Source organism: Lotus japonicus, chromosome 6 (genome assembly GCF_012489685.1).
Source record: "Lotus japonicus ecotype B-129 chromosome 6, LjGifu_v1.2".
In the NCBI taxonomy this organism is placed as follows: Eukaryota; Viridiplantae; Streptophyta; class Magnoliopsida; order Fabales; family Fabaceae; genus Lotus; species Lotus japonicus.
In genome coordinates this window covers 14,779,482-14,800,228 of record NC_080046.1, presented here as the reverse complement: position 1 = coordinate 14,800,228, position 20,747 = coordinate 14,779,482, and the positions used below count along the sequence as shown (strand labels likewise).

General features: G+C 37.0%; 3 protein-coding genes across 4 annotated transcripts; 1 reads left to right on the top strand and 2 right to left on the bottom strand.

The window, feature by feature from the left end:
• The first annotated feature begins 362 nt into the window (after positions 1 to 362).
• LOC130722633 (uncharacterized) lies at positions 363 to 6,143 on the top strand. The gene is made up of 4 exons (XM_057573437.1): positions 363 to 965; positions 2,876 to 3,361; positions 4,516 to 5,028; positions 5,746 to 6,143. Exons 1-4 carry the CDS (start codon positions 432 to 434, stop codon positions 5,827 to 5,829), a joined length of 1,617 nt encoding a protein of 538 aa, XP_057429420.1. The 5' UTR covers positions 363 to 431; the 3' UTR covers positions 5,830 to 6,143.
• Positions 6,144 to 7,717: 1,574 nt separating this feature from the next.
• LOC130722635 (GDSL esterase/lipase At2g40250-like) lies at positions 7,718 to 10,573 on the bottom strand. The gene is made up of 3 exons (XM_057573439.1): positions 9,887 to 10,573; positions 8,351 to 8,618; positions 7,718 to 7,975 (listed from the first exon to the last, which is right to left on the bottom strand). Exons 1-3 carry the CDS (start codon positions 10,514 to 10,516, stop codon positions 7,782 to 7,784), a joined length of 1,092 nt encoding a protein of 363 aa, XP_057429422.1. The 5' UTR covers positions 10,517 to 10,573; the 3' UTR covers positions 7,718 to 7,781.
• A 1,750-nt stretch (positions 10,574 to 12,323) lies between these two features.
• LOC130722636 (uncharacterized protein At5g43822) lies at positions 12,324 to 18,516 on the bottom strand. 2 transcript variants are annotated; one of them, XM_057573441.1, is made up of 7 exons: positions 18,160 to 18,516; positions 16,826 to 16,974; positions 16,601 to 16,719; positions 15,637 to 15,816; positions 14,588 to 14,644; positions 13,562 to 13,626; positions 12,324 to 12,666 (listed from the first exon to the last, which is right to left on the bottom strand). In XM_057573441.1, exons 2-7 carry the CDS (start codon positions 16,967 to 16,969, stop codon positions 12,623 to 12,625), a joined length of 609 nt encoding a protein of 202 aa, XP_057429424.1. In that variant the 5' UTR covers positions 16,970 to 16,974; positions 18,160 to 18,516; the 3' UTR covers positions 12,324 to 12,622. The 2 variants fall into 2 exon arrangements, with proteins under 2 accessions (XP_057429424.1, XP_057429423.1); XM_057573440.1 differs by lacking the exon at positions 18,160 to 18,516 and having other exon boundaries at positions 16,826 to 16,998.
• Positions 18,517 to 20,747: the final 2,231 nt, after the last annotated feature.

Sequence of the window (20,747 nt, the reverse complement as noted above, 5' to 3'; positions counted from 1 at the left end):
GAGAGGAAGATATTTTTTTTTTTGGGTTTTTTCTGGGCAAGGGGATGAAGATGATGAGGGAGATGACTGAGGAGATAACTTTATGGGTTTTTGTAGGTTTTTTTAATATTTTAATTAATTATTTTTTGTTTAATTACATATTTACCCTTAGAACCGTTAGTTTTTTGATGGAAAACTGGCGGGGGACCAAAAGTGTTGACGGAGCTTAACATCGGGGTAGTAAAATGTTATTTTTAAACTTGGGGGACTCCGTTTGCACATTTTTGAAACCTGGGGGACCAAAAGTGCTAATAAGCCTTTCCATTTGTGCAAATCCGTAATAACACAAGCGAGAATAAAAGGCGAAATATTTTGTTCTCTATAACCTTTTTTGCTTTGCTTGAACTCACACACTCTTCCTTCTCCAACCAAACTGCCTCCGAATCTCATCAATGGAAAACTCTGAACAAGTTCCAGTCCCTCCAAACCCTAACAATGTCAATACCCACCTCACTGAAGAAGACGACGACGACGACGACGACACCGACATCATCGAAGAAGAAGAAGAAGACGAAGACGACGACGACGACGTCGTTTCGGGGGACCGGAATCAGCGAAACCCTCAATCCCCTTTATCACGGTTACGCGAGCAGCGTTTCAAGCTCGAAACCCTTTCCCGGCGACTGTCATCGGAGCTGGTCCCTATCCGAGTCCACGACGTGCTGATTCGCGGAAACACCAAGACCAAGGATTGGGTGATCGAGGCGGAGCTCAAGGTTCTCGAGGAGGCCACCACCATGCAGGAGCTCATTCGCGCCTCCGAAATCGCACTCGCCAGGCTCCAGAACCTCGGGATTTTCGATTCCAGCAAGCTCCGCCTTGAGCCCGGGCCGCCGGAGTTGCCTGACACCGCCAATGTCATCGTTGACATTGTCGAGGCCGCTAGCAGTGTCTCCGGTGAATGCGGCGTTTATACCAAACCCTCGGTATGATCTCATTCTCTATTAGTGTTTTTCTATGTGATACTGAGATTGCTCCAGATTCATTCAAAAGTGAGACATGTTATTGATATTAGATTTATTTGAGGCATTGTAAAGAATTTTATGACGACACTCGGTATGCGCTGATTCGAAACTTCATGTAGTTATCTATAGTTTATTTGAGAATTTTCCTATTAAGTCTGAGGTTGTAGTTTAATTTCTGATGCTTGTTTTGTTGTGCAACAAACAGCGATCCTTTAATCGTTTAAAAAAAGAAAAAAAGAAGTTTATTTTCGTGATAATGATTGGGATAGTGGAAGGTTTATGTCAGTGTGAAATGTCTGCAGTTTGAGGGAAATGATCTGTGACTTACTAGTTACCAGGGACTAGGGGTTGGTTCACTTTGGTTATCCTTGGACTGTGAATCGGAAGCTTTTAGTTTTAGGGGTATTGGTTTTACAATTTGAAGTTTCAAGTAAATGTGGTACTTCCTGATAATTTTGTGGATAAGAAATCACAGTTCTAGTCTCACTTGGAGTTGGGGTTCCTAGCAGTGGAAAATCTCCACCTGTATCTTCCACAAACTCGTGGTTTGGTTAAATTGTTCAACAAGCACCTATTCTTCATGCCCTTGGGAGGCTAGCGTCATCTTACTGTATGTTCTTGACAGTTTGACTGACTATTCTCTGTGGAGGCATTAGATATACATTGAAGTCTATCTTGGCTTTAGATACTGTAGAATGATTATCTCTATTTCTAATGGGTTATTTCTGCTACTAGTGTTAATAAGAAAATCAAGATATTGCGTATGTGCCATTTAGTGTTCATTTGTTAGGATTTTCAAAATGTCATGGTAGGAACAAGGATATTATTTGTTGCCTATTTAGCAAATATAAAGGTCCAATAGTATATGCATGTCTATATTTTACGGTATATATGAGTTTTCAGCTATAATCTTTTCCTAGAGATGCATTAGAATATTTTTGTTTCAGGCCTTGTCTAATAGGAAACTGTATATTGATCTGCTGAGTATTCAGCAGTCTTAATCTGCTAATATCTTTTCTTTTTCCATTGTGGGAACTTTTTACTTTTGTAGACTAGTTCTTTGACACTGGATTGGGCTCTTAAATGCAAAACTTGTTAGTTTATGGTCATCTATGGGATACCTCTTTGGCCTATAATGTTACTGTATGAACATTGACAGTTTGACTGACTATTCTCTACGAGGCATAGATATACATTCACTCTCTTTTCCCAGATTATCAAATTATTAAGGAAGCAAGCTTTTATGCTTCATGGCGTCTTAATATGAGAGCTTCTATACAGTTGCAGCAACACAAAAAAATATGTAACTTTGCTTTACTTCTTGGCTGAGGAGTTATTTTCAATGTTATTTACTTTTTTGTTCTATTGCAGACTATTTGGTTGGAAATAAGTATTTGAAAGGTTATACCTTATAGTAGAAACTAGTAAGAGACTACAGTTACCTTTTTTTACTTGGAGCTGCAGTTGTATTTTCTTTCCATTATTGAAGTCTATCTTGGCTTTAGATACTGTAGAATCAATTATCTCTATTTCTAATGGGTTCTTTCTGCTACTAGGAAATATCAAGATATTGTGTATGTGTCATTAAGTGTTTATTTGTTAGGATTTTCAAAACATCATGGTAGGCTCAAAGATATGATTTGTTGCCTATTGATCAAATATAACGGTCCATTAGTATGTGCATTACTATAATTTATGGTATATGTGAATTTTAAGGTATAATCTTTTCCTAGAGATGCATTGATATATTTTTGTTTCGGTCCTTGATTCCTTGTCTTATAGGAAACTGTATATTGAACCTCTGAGTATTTATCAGTCTTAATCTGCTAATATCTTTTCTTTTTCCTATTTCGAAACTTTTACTTTTGCAGACTAGTTCTTGGACAACTGAAGGTACTCTTAAGTACAAAAACTTTTTAGGTTATGGTGATCTATGGGATATGTCATTGGCCTATGGTGCCAACCAAGCAACAGAGGTGAGTTTGGGGGTGTATGCTCCTCGACTTAAAGGATTATTAACACCTTTGGTAGCACGGATATCCATGCTTTCCCAAGATTGGCAAGAGTTTTCTTCATACAAAGAGCAGCTGTTGGGCTTGTCTCTCGGATTAATCTCTACAAAGCACCATGACTTAGTATACACTCTTGGATGGCGTACATTAACAGATCCATCGCAAATGTCATCCTGGTCTATAAGGAGGCAGCTTGGGCATGGTTTACTGTCATCCCTGAAGTACACATTTAAAATTGACAAGAGAAACTCACCTATTAGGCCCACAAAAGGGTATGCTTTTCTTTCTACCACTCACTTTGGCGGCCTAACACCAGATCATCGGAGCTTGCGATTTATACGTCAGGTACAATTAAATATTTTTCTTGTCTTTTAGTTAATCTGCCGCAATATAATTGTTTCAATGTGTGTATTATGAATAAAACATGATAATCGTTCTTTTAAGTGATAGATGTGTAGTAATTCTTCAAATAACTTTTGTGAGTGCTTGAATTTCCAAATTGATGAAGACCAGGAATTTTTAATGAATCAATTAGACTAGTACTAGGAAATTAGCGTTTATACTCATAGCATTTTTGGGTGCAGAGTCTATCTCCTTGGACACATGAACAATTGAGAACATGGTCGGCCTTTCCAATAAAAGAAAATTTGTAGTAATATTCTTTTTCTATTTTCTTTGATATCATTCAGTTTTAATTTATTGGCTTAGAAAGAGCATGAGATACTTGTTTCACATGGGTGGGGTCTTTCCATGTTATGAAAGGACACTTTCATTTCCTGGATTAGGATGCTCATATGTTGAAGTTGAACAATTTATTAGATTTTTCACACTATTTAAAATTATTGGCACCAGTGCATGATTGGTTGCTTATGTTCTAATGATACAACTGGTTCAAAATTAAGAAGAAAGAATGAAGTTGGTTAGCATTGAGAATTCTAGCAAGAAAATCCTGGTTCCTCCTTTTCCTCCACTGACTTCTCTGAATTTCCTCTTCTCTACCACTGGTTTATATATAGATGTCAATACAGTCTGTAACCCCCCTTAACTAACTCCTAACAGCACTGACTAACTCTCATTCTGTTATTATTATTCTGTTATTTCTGGCTAACTACATTCTGTTATTATTATTCTGTCACTCCTGTTACTATTATTTCTATCATCTTACTTCTTTAATGGGTGCTATATATCAGGTAATTCGGAGCTCTATCTTATGAGCTTAATTGTGTTCGTATATGATGTTATTTTGTCAGAACCTGCTTGGAAAATGCTTTTGATAATGGTAAATACTTAATAGTGGGAGATGGAGACTACTATTGCAAATGATATATTGGGGATGGGGCAACCCTTTCCTTTCAAGGCTCGCTCAGTAAAATGTGGATAACAAGTTGTTGATGGAATATCATTTCAAGATTCTCTTATTTTGTTTGCTCTTATATGTTTTTATACTATATATGTGTGTGTGTTTATTATTACTAACTTATTTGACTCTTTTAATGCAGGAGTTTGATGTTCGCTACGCTGTCCCCTTTGGATTTTATAATACAGCACTGAACCTTGGGATTTCTGCTGGTGCTGTTTTTCCATGGGGGCATGGTTTCATGAACAAGCCATCTCCCCTTCCTGAAAGGTTTTATTTGGGTGGGGATTTCTCTCCAGTTTGCACCCTTGGAGGGCCAATAACATTGTGGGGGTTTAAAACTAGGGGATTGGGTCCTACTGAACCACGGAGACAAAGCAGAGATGCAGTGAATGATGACAATAATGATTCCTCCGGACGGGACTTTGTTGGAGGAGATCTTGCTGTTACTGCTTTTGCAGACCTCTCTTTTGATCTTCCAGTTAGGTGGCTAAGAGAACATGGAATCCACGGCCATGTTTTTGCTGGAGTCGGGAATACTGCTAAATTGACTCAGAATGAATATAAGAACTTCTCTCCTCGGAAGTTCTTAGAATCCTTTCGAACATCAGTAGGATGTGGATTTGTTGTTCCTACTAAACTTTTCCGCCTGGAGGTTAACTTCTGTTTCAATCTCTTTAAATTTAATTTCGTAGGAGGTCAAACTAACCCTCTTTTTGGGGGAGGGGGTAATAATTAAATTGAAATGATCATGTTGGAGGGATTCACAATAAGGCTTTGGGTTGTTTAGGCCATGTTTGGAATAACTTTTTTGAAAGCATTTGTGCAGATATTCTGGTAAGCTTACGATAGTGCTCATAACTGACCTATAAACTATTTTGAGGTTATTTCATAAGCTACTCAGATATTACCTTATGAATATATGATTATACCTACCCGTAAGTTATTTTAAGCTTATTTCAATAGTTTATCAAATTAGCTTATGAATAAAACTTGAGATAAGCGCCAATAAGCGTTTAAGCTTACCCAAAGGCATCCTTAGTCTTATTTGGACTTTGAGATAGTTGTGTCATTTTACTTTGTATTGTCGGTAAGATTGGATTCTTAACTGAGCACTTAATATTTACTCATAAAACTGTTTGCACCAAATTGTAGTGAGGCGCCTGAATATGATATTTTGACTCTTTGAATTATGTACTAATGTAATGTAGGAAAATAACCGGTCGTAGTTTGAAGGTTGGCATTGTTTCTCATAAGTGTTCCTCTTTCTGATGTAGTCCTCACCTGACCTCCTTCCTGATTTGGCATTTACTTGTTATTTATCAAAGCTCTCCTATAATATCTTCACTGATATACTTCCTTACTGTTTCAGGGTAACTTCTACCACATACTCAGGCAGGATGAACATGATCGTGGGAAAACTGGATTTAGGTTCAGCTTCTCAGCTCCTTCTTAGAGGGGTTCACAACTGAGATTCTTTCCCTTTTATGTATTTTTGAAGCTCTAAACAGTTTTGCTGTTCGTCACTGGATCACTAGTACTATATTCTCATTTCCTTGCTTTCAAATACAAACTGAAAATTCTGAGAGGGGATTGTTACAGCGTTGGGGATTTTTAGGGATCAGTTTTTTTGAGTAGACTAAGGTGTTTGAAATTAGAAATTCATGCACACGTACATTGCTACTTCTCAGAAGACCTCGATTGGCACTGAGAATTTTCATACATTGTTTGCTCAGTTTAAATTGCAAATAAATCCTTGACATTGCTCGAGATTATCCTTGTGGATATGTCAGAATATTGCCTTCCAAATGGTAAAATAGAGAATTAGCTTTGTGCTTGTGTGCTTGCATATTTGCTGAATGCCTGGAGCTTTTTAAAGTATTCAGGTATTATTATATTTTGATTTTGCGTTGATATATTTATAGTAACAATAAATAAATACAAGCCATGAACCAAGAGCATCGGCAAGATCTGGATAATTGGTTCATCATTCATGCAACTTATTTCAGCTGGTCAAACCAATTTGAGACGCGAAAGAGCCTTGGATTTATGAATTGGAGATGAATTAACTTTCTTTTTTCTGTCCTCAACTTCAGCCAGGCTAAAGCAGGGAATTTCAGCCTAAAGGATGGTTTTTATTAATATGAGGTGATTAAAATATATTCACTTGGGTATTTTTATGGTTAAAAGGAACTTTTAATAAACGGAAGCAAAAGAAGAATGTACATCATTGGATATGGACAAAAGAGGTAACAGATCATAGGCAAAATCCTTAATCCAGACATGATATTTAGACACTTTGCCTTCTTAGCTGGGCCGTCTTCAGCAACAACATTATACTTTCACTTAACCATTTATGGGGTCTTTGATTGTATGTTCTTATATTGTTGTCATAGTGTAGCATCATGTTTTTTTTTTTGTCTTAACCATTTATGGGGTCTTTGATTGTAAGTTTGCTTTTTTAGCCAAGCAAACCCTAGGGCATTTCTGCCCTGACCCCTTAGAACCCCCTAAAAATGTGTGTAAAGACAGAGTCAGCTCACACCCTATCATTTTAATAGTTGATTAAAATATTGACAAAAGATAAATAGTTGACCAAAAATCTGTGATTTTTAAAATTAAATTGACGAAAAAAATTTAAAAAAAGTAATTCCCAAATTTACCGCTAAACCCTAATTCCAAATTTACTCTGCGTCGTCCTGCTCGATCGATATCAACCAGCTTGACCCGAAGTCAATACACCCGACTCGACGCTAATACGCCTTGAACATCAAAATCAACCCTAAACCCAAAATTCAACATAAAAATCTACCTAACCCCTAAAATCGGTTCAACAATTGACTTTTGATTGTGTTGTCTTGCTTATTTGTTGACGTTGACTTGTGGTTGACCTTGAGAGTTATTTGATTTTAGAATAATAATTCATAAGTCATATTATTTTAATTAATTTCGCAATGCATATGTAAAAGTGCATGGTTGAAATTATTTTATTTTGCTTGTGTGAAAATTTGATGGTATTTATTAAGTGCCGAAAAATATAAATAAATAGAAAAAATATTTTATTTCATTAACACTTCTTGAGTTTATCCTTGTGGACACTTCTGAATATTGTCTTCCAAATGCATGGTAAGACAGCAAATTAAATGGATCCGTGCTTGTGTGCTTGCACATTTGATGGATCCCTGAAGCTTTTTGCAAGTATTCATGTATTATATCGTAATGACTTATTTTACCTTTTAAGGTTACTTCCTCATTTTTAATGAGCTAAATCCAAAATCATTGATATTATTTATAACTGAGAATGCTTTATATTTAGTGTATTGAACTTAGACAAATCATCTACATCGTACGAAAAAAGACAAATCATCTACATAATAATAATATAAATCTAAAATCATATATCACTCTTTAACTAGTAAGATATGGAAGTACAGTTTCACGACTATTCTCGGTGAGAAACCAATATCCGGCTTGAGTAGGATGCACGGCATCCCAAAACAGATACTTAGATGCATCTGGACAAGTTGGGGCAAACGCATTGCAAACAGGACCCATCTCGACGAGCCCTGACCCACAACACCCTTCAAGTGTTTGTTCAAAACCTTCATAAATTTATAAGAAAAATCAACACATTGTTATTGTTACACACAAAAATGCACTACGTTTACTTATAACACTTTTTTGTTTTCAACATTATTTTTTTTATTGCATTTCAAAAAAAAAAATAACATTATTATTTTTATTGATTAAAATTCATTTGAGATTTACTAGATTATACGAATCTCACTCGCATTTAATTTCCAAGTGTTGTATACTTCAACCAAAAATAATTAGGGTTAAATTTGTTTTGGGTTTCAATAAAATAGTGAATACCATTTATTTATTGATTATGAACCAAATTAAAGACATATTTAACCAAAAAAAAAAAGTGGACACAACTTAATTGGAAAAAGAAGTTCATGGAAACATGTGATTACCATATTTTGCTGGACTGTGGATCATGTCCATGAAGGGCGTATAGATATCGAAATAGCCAACCTTGGCACCCTTGAGAGTGGCACGCAGTGATTCAAGATGGGCCTGAAGCTTGGTGTTATAGACTTGAGAATCTGTGTTCTGTTGGTCATTACACACACGCTGGAACAAGTCTTCGGTGTTGTTGCTTATAGTCACTTGCACCGGCAAGCAGCCAATAGGGGGGAGACCCGCCACCATAATCCGGCGAGCTCCTGCCCTGTGGAGTCTCTGCCGTAAAATTCAACATAAAGTCACTTTAAAAAGTAAAGTAAAGTGATATGGTGTGACAATTGTTGATTGAGAAATTAATTTGAGATTTAAATAATTATTACTTGTTAGACACATGCATGGGGCTGAGTTTTCTGCTATTTTGTACGCTTTACTATTTTTAAAAATAAAAATGAGATGTGAAATATTTTTAATGAGAGTGATATATATTTCCTAATGGATAAATGAGGAGCATGTAATAGGTCATAGAAATTTCTTAACATGCTCTATGTATTGTTGTCTTCCATGCTTTTAGGGAACAAAACCATTTCGTTGCTGCAATACAAGATGTTATAGACAATGCGATTACGATATGTGTGTGGTCTTTTAAGTGTATTTGGATCATAAAATGTTTATTTTACTTGAGAGTGTTCTTATATTAAGAGTATATATTATATTTTAATAAATGATATTCTTCTACTTTCAAAAAAGGTAATACATATTTTTTGTTTTAGTTTTTTCTCAAGTATAAGTGAAATATAAAAATGATACATGATTTGTTATTTGTAACTTTCATGACTAAGCTTGTGAAATGTCTTTAAATTGGGATGATTTATTTGGCAACCACAACTGTTCGGTGGCAGAATCATACTTTACATAGATCAAGATCTCTTCTATTAATTTTTTTTTTTTGACTAAATTAGACAATTTGAGAACAGAAAATTTGTGTCATACTTGACATCTAAAATCGGAACGTAAAATTAAATCGTTGGTAAACCTTTTTCATTCCTTCTCCTCAATATTGTTGCCTTCCCATAATTAATCAATAAGACATTATTTAGTGTAATAAGAGTTTTGAAATTTAAATTTTAGTCATTCACTGATACAGAAAAAACCCAACACCGTAAACTCTTTAATATGGAAATGTTTGTCAGATATAAACTTTTCGTGGACATCTTATGAACATATAGATTAATGGTTACTTCTAAGAATACTATAGGTTAGTGGTCATTTTACAAACCACCGCTAATATAATAATGGTTAAAAACCATCAAAAATATATATTTGAGTTGGATGTATGTATCATTACTCCTCTCTATATTAGAGAGTACATGAAAGTTTCGCAAGATACTTGTAATAATTCATTTGAATTAGCAAGTTCAATTAAGAATTACAGTACTAAATATTTCATTCAATTAAGAATAGATTAATCTCTAGATGCAACATTTAAATCAGTGATCAAGACAAAGGAGAGTATATATACATATATATGCTGCAAATACACAAACCTGAATGAAAGCCACAAGGTTTTGGAGCACAAAATCCTGGTAAAGTGAAATACTACCAAACTCCATCACCCTCGTAGGAAAAAGATACGCATTGTAGAACATGTCATTAGTCCCAACACCAACGACGAACAAAGCGTTCTCAATAACATCTCTAGTTTTATCCTCTCCAAACGATTTTATCATCCTCAGAAAAGCCTCATCAAACAACTCAAACTGCTTGGCTAAGTCCCAAACTCTGGTAATTTCTATGGTCCTCTCATCCAAACCACAACCACCAGAAGCAAATGTAACCCCAGTGAGCAAGTCACTGTCCACTACACTTGTTTCAAGATAAGCCGGCAAAAGATCCTTATTAAGTCCTAGAATGCCAATGAGGTAGTCCGTCGAGAGTTTCCCGTTTGAGAACCTCCCGGTTGGGACACCGTTCGGAAGGTCGCGGCCGTACGGCAAGTGGTCGGCGCGGTAGGGAGTGTTGTTGAGGAGGTTGTTGTTGCCCGCGTCCAAGGTGGAGTCGCCGAAGGCGAAGACAGCGGAGATGTTGTAAGAAGCAGCAGCGGTTGAGAGTGGGAGAGAATGGAAAAAAGGGATGAGACAGAGAAGGTGGAAAGTGGTGGCTTTTGTGAAAGCCATGTGTGTAGGTATATGATGCGTGGTTATCTGGCTTGGAAATGTGGTGAATGCTACATGGTTTTAATATGCAGTTTGGGACTTTGGGTAGTCTGAAATGGAAAGGCTCGTGGAACCTTTCGCCATAGTTGGTTTGTTTTGGATTCACATGGCTTTTAAGGAATACGCTAATACTTTATTTGTTTTATAAAAAGGGAAAGAGAGAATAAAGAAAGTGAGAAGAGAATAGATAAGTAGAGAGAAATAAGAATAACCTTGAGCCTCGTAAAGCTACAAACAATTTGTCTCAAAACAAACTTCGCAAAAGCAAAGATCCATCGAGAGGGACCAATGGAAAGCAACAACTTTAGCTAACAAAGACAAAGAAGCCTCCAACAGACCAGTCGTGGCTGCTGCCATAATCTCTTCTTGGAGGTTCCTCGAAATCAAGTCAAACCCAGCACCTCCGGTATCAACTTATGAAGCATCAAAATTGAGTTTAATAACTCCACTTGTTCGGCGCCTCCACCTGGACGTTGTCAACGCACGAGCCTCGCGGGGGATGCTGGAACCTACTCCACGGGCGGGCCATGAAGGCTAGACAGCTGCCGCAGTATGTGCTATAAGGATGGAGAGTAATACTGAAAAATAACCTGGTTTCGCATCTCCCATATGACATACATGAAAGACAAAAACAACCCAATAATCCCAGGACCTGTTATCGAAAAAAGTTGCAGCATAAAGTCCTGTAGCAGCCCACCATTATGAACCCGAAGCCCCACCGGGAGAGCAAACCACCACTGGGCAAGATAAGAAAATATGGCATACGTTTATGGGTTGTCACGACATATGGTATGCACCATCAACGTTGATACCTCGCACCCTCAAAGCGTACTGAACGGGAAAGATTCTCACCACAACTCTCAACACCACTTTCCTTGCACCTAGGGCGCGTTTTCGCGTGCCATAATGCCTTCAAAAAAGAAGAGGGTTGGTGTTGTCCACCAGTGCTAGAAGCCATACCCCGAACCCTCCTTTAGCGAATGAAAGCATAATCTGTTTTTGTGGTATAAGCTTCATCTATGGTAGATGACCAGAACAGATCATCATCTTGGTGACCCAAGGAGGGTGGAGTTTGCAGAATCTCTCTCGCCGCAGGTGGCCAAGAAACCAGCTCAATCAGCTCCTTACTCCAAACCTGTAGATTGGTAAGAAACAAATCGAAACCATACTATAAATTACCAACCTGGACCAAATCCTCCATATAAATTAAAGGGACACCTTTAGGGAGCCACTTATCATTCCAAATGTCAATGGTTTTGCCATCTCCAACCTTCCATCACGCACCTTCCTCAAAGATCCACCGTGTATGAAAGATGCTCGTCCATGCATAGCTAAGATGACTATGCTTCTTAGCATCACAAAGCATGTTCTAAGGAAAGCACTGATTTAAGGACCCGACCCAGGAGAGAATTTGGTTACTTGATTAACCACCAAGTTTTCCCTACCAACCCAGTGTTAAAAGCTTTAAAGTCTCTAAACCCAATGCCCCCATCAAATGGTGTCCCAATTGAATCTTGTATTATTTTTCATATAAATACAAAAAAAAAGTTTCTGAAATTACGCATTGTTTTTAGCTTTTATATGTGTATATTCAGGGAAATGATCAATAGTATTGATGTTTTTTAGACCAATTTGTGCGAATCAACTATAGCCTTTGGTCAGCCAAAGTTATTACCACTCGCAACAATATTTTCAATGATCGAACTCAAAATTCCACACGATTAAGGGGCCTGGCCCTTCTACTCATATCAACACACAACTACAGGTATTTTTAAAAAAATTCATCAAAAATAAATCCAAATCCTAATCAAACCCAAACAGAATACAAAATCCTAATCAATTATTGGTTTCTTAATATTGAAAATCCTAATAGGCCTAAAAATATACTTAATAAAGAACATTTCTAAAATAAATTAAAACCCCCTAAATAACAATGATAATAAAATTCATAAATTATCACGATTAATTCTGCATCAACAATCATGCTTGTGGGATCAAAGGGCTCCCTTGAGGTACAAAAAGCTCAAGCACTCCCATGTACAATGTCAATATCGATAGTAGAGGATATCAAGATAGTTCTTCAGCAAATATTACATCAAATACAAATTGAACTGCAGCCAAAAGTCAACAACCAGAAACAACATTAGCAAACGAGTCTAATTTTAAGCCATAGTGAGTGCAAAACACTTTTTCATGCTATCTTCCAATCACGTGTTGCCACAACTAAATTAAATAATTTAGAAGACAACATATCCTAAAAATGTTTTAGATACATTTTCACCAAGAAACACTCAGAAAAATTGGGTGCTCTAGTTAACACACCAGAAACTGGGAGCATCTGTACAAATTATCCATGTCTTCCTCATTTTTCATTTTTTCTTTTCCTAAAAATAGGGGATAGCACCAGACTTGAAGGCTTTCCACCCAACAGATTCTTTGAAAGAGATTCTAAAAGTATTTTGTACTAACAACCCACAATTCCCATTGTTATTCTAAGAAGCGGTGAGGAAGGGGGAAGACAAGTGAAAAACCAGGTGTGAACCTTCAAGAGACAATAAGTGCTTTTAAAGCTTTCATGCAATCAACAACTTTTCAAAACAACAATTATACTTGCAGTTCCAGTTAAGGTTCACCAAGTGAAAATATCTCTGAAACTTCACAAACTCTAAACAATGCACCATATTTGAATCAAAGTTGACATCTTATAATGTCTATAGAAAGCAATCCAATATTCCCAAACAATGCAATGTTCACTTGAAGATACTATTTATTGAAAACAGATTAAATGTGAACTTCAAACTCAAGAAATTTAAATTAGTAATCTAAGGATACTACAGGAATAACCAGAACCATAAAGAGGTTGAGGTGAAGCATTATTTATTGTCATCAATTTATCATAAGCATCACATGAGAGCATTAAAGCGATGGAGTGATGAGTATTCATGCATTCTTTTTACAGTTAATCATCAAGACATCATTGCTACACCACATATAATTCTTCCATACCTTCCTCAGTAAGGAGATTAGGTTGATCAACCAAGAGTTGTTGCAATGCACCAAGATCACTGGCACTAAAATGCAAATTAATGCAGTTAATAAGTGAATATTAATGCACACAAAATAAGATGTTGGACACCAATCTAAACTTTAAAAAAAATATAAGTATAGACATTGAAACAATAAAAAGTAAACATCATCAATAAAGTGCGTGATAGATCTCGCAATCTCTGGGCATGTAGAAAGGGATGCTAGAACAATTGAGTAGACATAGCACCATTCGCAACTTTGTTTTCCTTTTTCTCCCCATGCAATTCTGTGCTTATTTTGACTCAAATCCTTCTGAAGATCAGATATCAAAGTGCTTTTATGTGTTGACAAACTTCAAATGCTGCTCTAATAGCAGCCAATAAGATAGTGGGCGACGTCAAAAATAGAAGTGCGGCTTAAGGATCTTCATAGAAAGGGTTTCGATCTAGATGGATAAGGTAGATTCTTGCTATTTATCATTGTCCAAAGGAGGTAAGAAAAAATGAGGCGTTAGGCAAGAGGCCTCTCATTTACTTGAAAGTTTCTCTAGGTTGTAATCATTAAGCATGTACTTGGGATCCTGTGTTTCGAAAGATGTCTAGGCACAGAAACAGTTGGAAGGATGACTTTACTTCTTGTAAAGTCAGTTTACCCACATTCAAATGTTTATTTTATTCATGGGATCCTTTGTGTCACCTTATACAAATCATTAGTTGCAGATTTGTGGGATTCAAACTTATCTTGCACTCATGTGTGTATTATGTGCAGATCTAGCTCAAAGACAGTATGTCACTTACTTTTGCATGGGGTGTCTACTTTCCTTCGGTAAAAAAGTTCTTGGTGATTGAGGGGAGCATTAGGCATGTTCCTTTACCCTAGAGCAGTCTTTCATGGTTTTAAGAGAAAATTTTGGTAAAAGTAAAAAAGAAACATGTAACAAGGAAGTGGCCATATGCCCAACAATAAATTCAGAATGGTTAACCTATAACATTAGCATCTTCATACCTGGGTTTTAAGGCCATTGCTGATAAAGCTGAGACCACTGATGATTTTAATAAATACCTGTTTCAAAAGAAAAAACTAGGAACCGTTTTTCTCAATGAAAAAACAAAAAGAAACTAATACTTGAATTAAAATGGCTTTATCTGAGGTAAAATAAATTAAAAGGCACTAAGACACAAAGCATTTAAAGCAGATTACATCCGAGTATCAATAATCATTTAGTGTTTAGCAGCAGTTTCACCCAACAAATATTAAAGGTTGATGATTAAAAATATTGACCTTCACTACCAAAATAAGAAACAAAATTGCATTTTTTAGTTTTCAAAAAAAAAAATCACCAGCAATGACACTAATTTTAATTGGTCAGAATTAAGCCATATATTCTTCTTATACAGTATCAGTAACAGAATGATTCATAGCAAGCATTAAGCGAAGAAAGTAGATCGTGTTTCTCATCTCAGAACCTGAGAATGACACCCTCGTTGGCAACTTCATTATCAAAACTTTATACTCATGATAAAGTCTCAAATTTTCCAACTCTGAATGAGTGGTAAACTAAACTCTTTGGTTTGGTGGACAGGGTAGAACATATTCACATACAACCTTCTACAGTGTATCGAGGCTGTTCCAGTTAAAATTTACCCTTGACATGACAATAGCTCTAACTACTCTGATGTTAGTAGCAGAATGCAGTTCATGTAACACTTTGTTGCATTAGGCCAAGTGAGTCCTCAGTACTCACTACTAAAATCTTTAAGGGTCTCTCTGCCCATACACTATAATGCTTATGGAACTCAATTCATGCTTCTAATCTATTTAAATTTTATATATTGTTTGCTTTTGAAGAAAATATCTAATATAGGACCATACGAAATTTAAAAAAAAAAAAATGTAACTCAAGTTTGACCAAGTTCAAAAAACTGCTAATCTTCCAAGTTCTTGCATCATATCATTTGATGAATTAAAAATTAATTTCACATTAGTGCATTACTGGGTGGTCTAAAAGAACAAATAATAGAGATGATGAAAATTTCACAAACACTATTCCTTACTCAGAGTTGTGTATTTCATGTAGAAACAACAGCCCATCCAAGCAATCATTAAGTGTGGGTTTAATGCCAACTCGCTGCTGCAGTTGTTTAATGGTTGGGCGAGAAGAACCACCTTTAACTAGTTGTCTACCTTCACGATGAATTTTCTCAAGAGATAAGACAACACAATGAAAGTCTTCCCTGAAAATTCAGATTTAAATTTAAACAAATAAGTCACTAAAACAAAATAATTCATCCTCACTAAAGATCATGAAGGCTCATAAGCTTCATTATAATTTATAAGCTGAACATGGAATCACTTCATTTCAGTTTTCATTAACATCACTGCGAGAAGGGTATAACGCTGGTAAGTGAAAAATAAATAGAAAATAAAACAATTTAATGTTACATATTATCATTATAATTTAACCAGCATCATGAAAAACATCAATGAGTCTGGATTGATCTAATTCTAACCTCCACAATTTTTGCATATAATAGGTAACTTATATTTGGACAATAACAATCTTCTTAAATAGCTACTGATAATATCTACTTAAAGAAGCTATTGAGCTAGTTCTAAAAGCTACTCTCAAACCAACATTTATAAAGATGTTCTACTAAGTGGGTGTACATCTGTCAAATATTAAGATCACTTTCAATTTTGAAAAAGATAATGTTGTGAAAACATTCTGGCATTTTACACAAAGCACAAGAGCACAAAAAGATTCTAAAAGAAATCCTCAAAGAGGGGTATTGGTTTCTGTAAAGTAGCTTAAGGAATTAACTAACAGCATGGTACTTGTTTTCTATATCCTAAGTAAAAGCCATTCACAATAACAGAAAACAAAGCAAAGCAATTCCACACCGCTGAGCCGAAAACTTAAAATGTCCATCACATTATCTATGTTTTAAGAGATATTTAGATCCATCTGTCAAGACATTTTCAAAGTTGGAAAGATTGGAGGCCCAAATATATACTCACAAAGTCTTTTTCATGGAGACCAAAATGTTCACCAAAGATTCAATCTGCTTTGCCAAAAGAGCTTCTCTTACACCACTGACACACTTCAGAACACCATAATTGTGGGAATTTTGGAGCACCTGCTTCCAATAACCCCGAGTAATTTCAGAACTACAGCACTGTCAATAATAGGATGAAAAAGAATTATATGTAGACATACAGAAGAATAATAACAAGTCAAATTACCTCTAACCTTTCAACAATATAGGAAGCATTTCTAAACTGTGAAATTAAGCACGACTGAAGCTCATTCCACTGATTCATTTCTTCCCTGACTTTTCTGAATTTTGACTGAAACTTTTTCACCATGGCTTCCATTGTCAAAGCCATAATCGCTTGGGTCATTTAAGAAACAAAATCTTTACCGTAAGTAAAACTATAGAAATTTGAAAATATGAACAATTATGAGGAAGATTTAAACTTGTCGAGAGAGAAATGAGAATGGAGAAGTGAGAGAGAATATATATCGCAGAAAGATGCTAGAGAATTATGGAATGGGAAATTGGGAAAATAAAATTGAAGAAAGCTATTTCATATGTGAATGTGAAAACATAGAAAATTATCCAAAATACAGTAAAACTTTGTTAAAAAAAATGAAACAAATCTGAATTGTGATTGATAAAAAGGCTAAACAAATATTAATGGTAAGATATGAATTTGCAGCCCGTGCAGATAATTTGAGAACTTAATGGAATTCAAAACAGGATCCAACTACAGCTTTTGTTATGGACAAAGAAACTTGAATCAAGTGACTGATATTCGCCTATGGTTGGACATGAAATTTTCACTGCTCTAAAGTGTTATCAATGACGGATGGCAATCCATGGCGGAAGCCAAAATACCGCCATATAATTATGGCGGATGCCATGGCGGCCTTAATAAAAAAAATTGTAAATATATATATATATATATATATACACACACACAATTATACATACACACATTAAAAACCTGCATAATGCAATTATACAATGCAACAACAAAAAATCTGCTAAGTAATAGCAACTTATATCATCAAATATAGGCTCAACATCATAGATACAATAGCAAATATCATAACAAAGGTTCAATAGATATTAGATACTAGATAGATATAAAGTCTCATACTCTCATTTAGCATATTACATACCAATTACCAAAACATCATGACAAATTCAAGACTTGATGTTTTAATTGACATGAAAAATAAAGTCTAAAGAGTAGAATTTAATCTAAATAACTAATCATCCAATCCCAATGTAGTGTAGTCAAGTTGAGTGCCAATGCCACTAGCCATTGTAAAACAGAGGAACACCCACCAGCACTAAAAAGTGGAAAGAAAACAAAGATTTAAGCAAACAGTGACAGAGGAGAAAGGAGAAGGAACAGAAGGTTGTAAGTCGTAACAGAGGAGAGGAATCAAAAGTAAGTCAGTAACAACTGAGGAGAAGAAAGAGATTAGAGAGAGGGAAACTGAGAAACAGAGGTGAGAGGACGCAGAAATAGAGTGGGAAAACGAAAAAATTGCAGAGAAAAATTACCTAAGAGCTTGGATGGAGCAGAGACGCGGTGGCCGGAGACCGGAGTGCTCGCCGGTGGTCACGCGGCCGCAGGTAACCGGGGATGGGCGGAGCGGTGGTCGGAGGTGGATGGGGTAGGAGCTATGGGAAGCTCCGCCGCGAGATTGCGAGGCTCACCGCCCTCCGGGAGAAGCTCGCCAGCTGCGGCACCACCGAGGAGAAGCTCCGGGCGGTGAACTCCGATTCCAGGGTGAGGAGATTCTTCAGCTCCCACCGCGGGCTCGTGAGGGTTTTGGCGCTCGGGTCTGAGGACTTGTTCTTGCTCAAGTGCTTGGTCGCCGCCGGGCAGGAGCGCGTGCTGTGCTCAATTTTTTTGGTCGAATGAAAATTTGGGGTTTAGAAGCTCGGACTTGGGCCATTAAAATCCATGGGCCCTTTGAACAGTTTTTTTTTTCAAACAAATTTGAGAATTTCCCGTTTTTTCCGCAAATCGCCATGGATATCGTGCCGTTAGGGCTGTTTCGGGCCCAAAAAGGTCCACCGACCGAACCCGCATGACATAAAATTGGGCCCGTAACCGACCATGAGATATGTCGGTTTGGATCGGTTTCGGTTTGGTCGGGTAACGGGCGGGTCGGGTCGGTTCCATCGGGTTTTGCAGAGAACAGAAAGATGAAGAACCATTACCAAACAAATTAACCAAGAACAACATAGTCAAGAACAAGTTTTCAATTGCTTTTCTCATGCGAAATAGCATGTTCATTTCATCTTGCGATATCAGAATCGATTGAGGCAAAATGAAGATGAACAAGCTATTACGGACCAGAGAAGCATGGAGGAAGAAGGCAAGAAGCCATGCAGATGCAGTGGTGGAGTGAGTGGCTAGGGTGGTGGCGGCACAGAGTATGGCGACGCAGGGAGGGGTGGTGGCGGCTAGGGTTTGGAGTTTGGAGAGAAGAAGAAGAAGAAGAAGAGAAGGGTGGTGGCAGCGGATCTGAAAAGGAAGGGTGGTGGCGGCTAGGGTTTGGAGTTTGGAGAGAATAAGAAGAGGAGGAGAAGGGTGGTGGTGGCGGCGGCGAGTCTGAGAGAGAGAGCAGAGGTTGAGAGAAGAAGAGAATGAGAGTTGAGAGGTTGAGAGAGAGAGAGAGAGAGGTTGGGACGGCTAGGGTTTGGGAGGGTGAGGGAGGGTTAAAAATTTTAGTGGGTGGGGTAATGGACTAGGGTTTTTGAAGCCTTTTTTTTTTCCTCCCCTCACTCACACACAATGGGCTGGGCCACTGGAGGAACTTTTTTTTTTATCCCTAATCGATCGGGCCGGTCGGTTCAGAACCCAGACTGACCCCGACCAAACCAGACCGGTTAAAACCGGTTTTTTTTTAATTGTAAGACCCGAGAACCGACCCGCCCGCCTGAAAAGCCTTTTTTTTGCCACGGGCCGGTCGGGTTCGGTCGGGCCAAAAAATGTTGGGCAGCCCTAGTGGCCGTCATGGCCCCGTCACGCCAAACCGCAACGTCACACACTTTTTGTGGTGACATGTTGAAAATCCGATATGGAAAAATGTCATGGCGCCGCCATGGCCGATATTTAATAACACGTGCTCTAAGATTTCCTATAACTTGTTGATCATTCCAAATATTACATTATCCATCCTCCACTTGGATTAACACTAGATAACTGACTATTCTATTACAATCACATGGAATTAATCATCAAAAGCCTAACCCCCTCAGCTTAACTCCAATTTTTTGTCAATAACAAAATCCTACAAAATTGAGGTGCTTGTTTGCAGTGGATTAATGATTAGAGAGTGAAATTCACACACTGATGAAAGAAAAGAGAGGGATCAAAACAGTTCAAAACCCAATGGAGTTGGTTCAAAACGCGTCCTAAAGTACAAAAGAGCTTCAAGATTACACGTTTTTCAACCAACACTAAGACACATTCTGATTCAAATTGTATGATACATATAAGTTTTGTAGAAGGCTATACTAGAGAAGCAGGTGTATCGTTACTCGGTTGTGAGAAGCGGGTTGAAGGGGCAAGCAATGGAGAAGAAGTGGAACGACGACGTTTCGCGGCGACTTTGATAATAATCCAGTAGCGAAGATGATTTTCCTGCGAAAATATGCTTCTGCTGCTGAAGATGGTGACGCGAGCTCTCAAAAATGGGAATAGACTCTTTGAGGAAGAAGATATAGGGTTTACGCAGGTCTCTGTTTCAGGTTTTTTGACCTTTGATTTCAAATCCTTCTTTAGTGGTTTTCGTTTTATGTTAAAAGAAAATAGATTTTTAATGTTTCTTTTTGAAGTTCAAGCTTATTTGGTTGGGTATTAAAACATTTTGTTATCATGAAATTTTTTATATGAGCATGGTGTTTAGCTCACCTCGTCCATTAATTATAAGGTTGAAGGATTTATTTTTAGTTTTTTACTCACCAGAATTAAGCGTATTTTGTGGTTAGTTGTTTACCACTTAGTTTCTTAACAATAAATGACTTACATGTATTTCCAAAGGATGAAACCTAGAGAAAGAAGGTCTCAATGTGGATTATGTGATATGCTCTGAGTGCAAGAAGTCACGGGACATCAAAGAAAATTCCCCCTAAGT

Excerpts from the sequence above, each read along its gene's own strand:
- LOC130722633 (XM_057573437.1), top strand. The coding sequence starts at position 432 with ATGGAAAACTCTGAACAAGTTCCAGTCCCTCCAAACCCTAACAATGTC. Across the intron at positions 966-2,875 it reads GCGTTTATACCAAACCCTCG|ACTAGTTCTTGGACAACTGA; the intron begins GTATGATCTCAT and ends TTACTTTTGCAG. Across the intron at positions 5,029-5,745 it reads CTAAACTTTTCCGCCTGGAG|GGTAACTTCTACCACATACT; the intron begins GTTAACTTCTGT and ends TTACTGTTTCAG.
- LOC130722635 (XM_057573439.1), bottom strand. The coding sequence starts at position 10,516 with ATGGCTTTCACAAAAGCCACCACTTTCCACCTTCTCTGTCTCATCCCT. Across the intron at positions 8,619-9,886 it reads ACCTTGTGGCTTTCATTCAG|AGACTCCACAGGGCAGGAGC; the intron begins GTTTGTGTATTT and ends ATTTTACGGCAG. Across the intron at positions 7,976-8,350 it reads CCACAGTCCAGCAAAATATG|GTTTTGAACAAACACTTGAA; the intron begins GTAATCACATGT and ends AAATTTATGAAG.
- LOC130722636 (XM_057573440.1), bottom strand. The coding sequence starts at position 16,984 with ATGACCCAAGCGATTATGGCTTTGACAATGGAAGCCATGGTGAAAAAG. Across the intron at positions 15,817-16,600 it reads GTCTCCATGAAAAAGACTTT|GGAAGACTTTCATTGTGTTG; the intron begins GTGAGTATATAT and ends CTGAATTTTCAG. Across the intron at positions 12,667-13,561 it reads TAATCTCCTTACTGAGGAAG|TTCAATTTGTATTTGATGTA; the intron begins GTATGGAAGAAT and ends TTTTGGCTGCAG.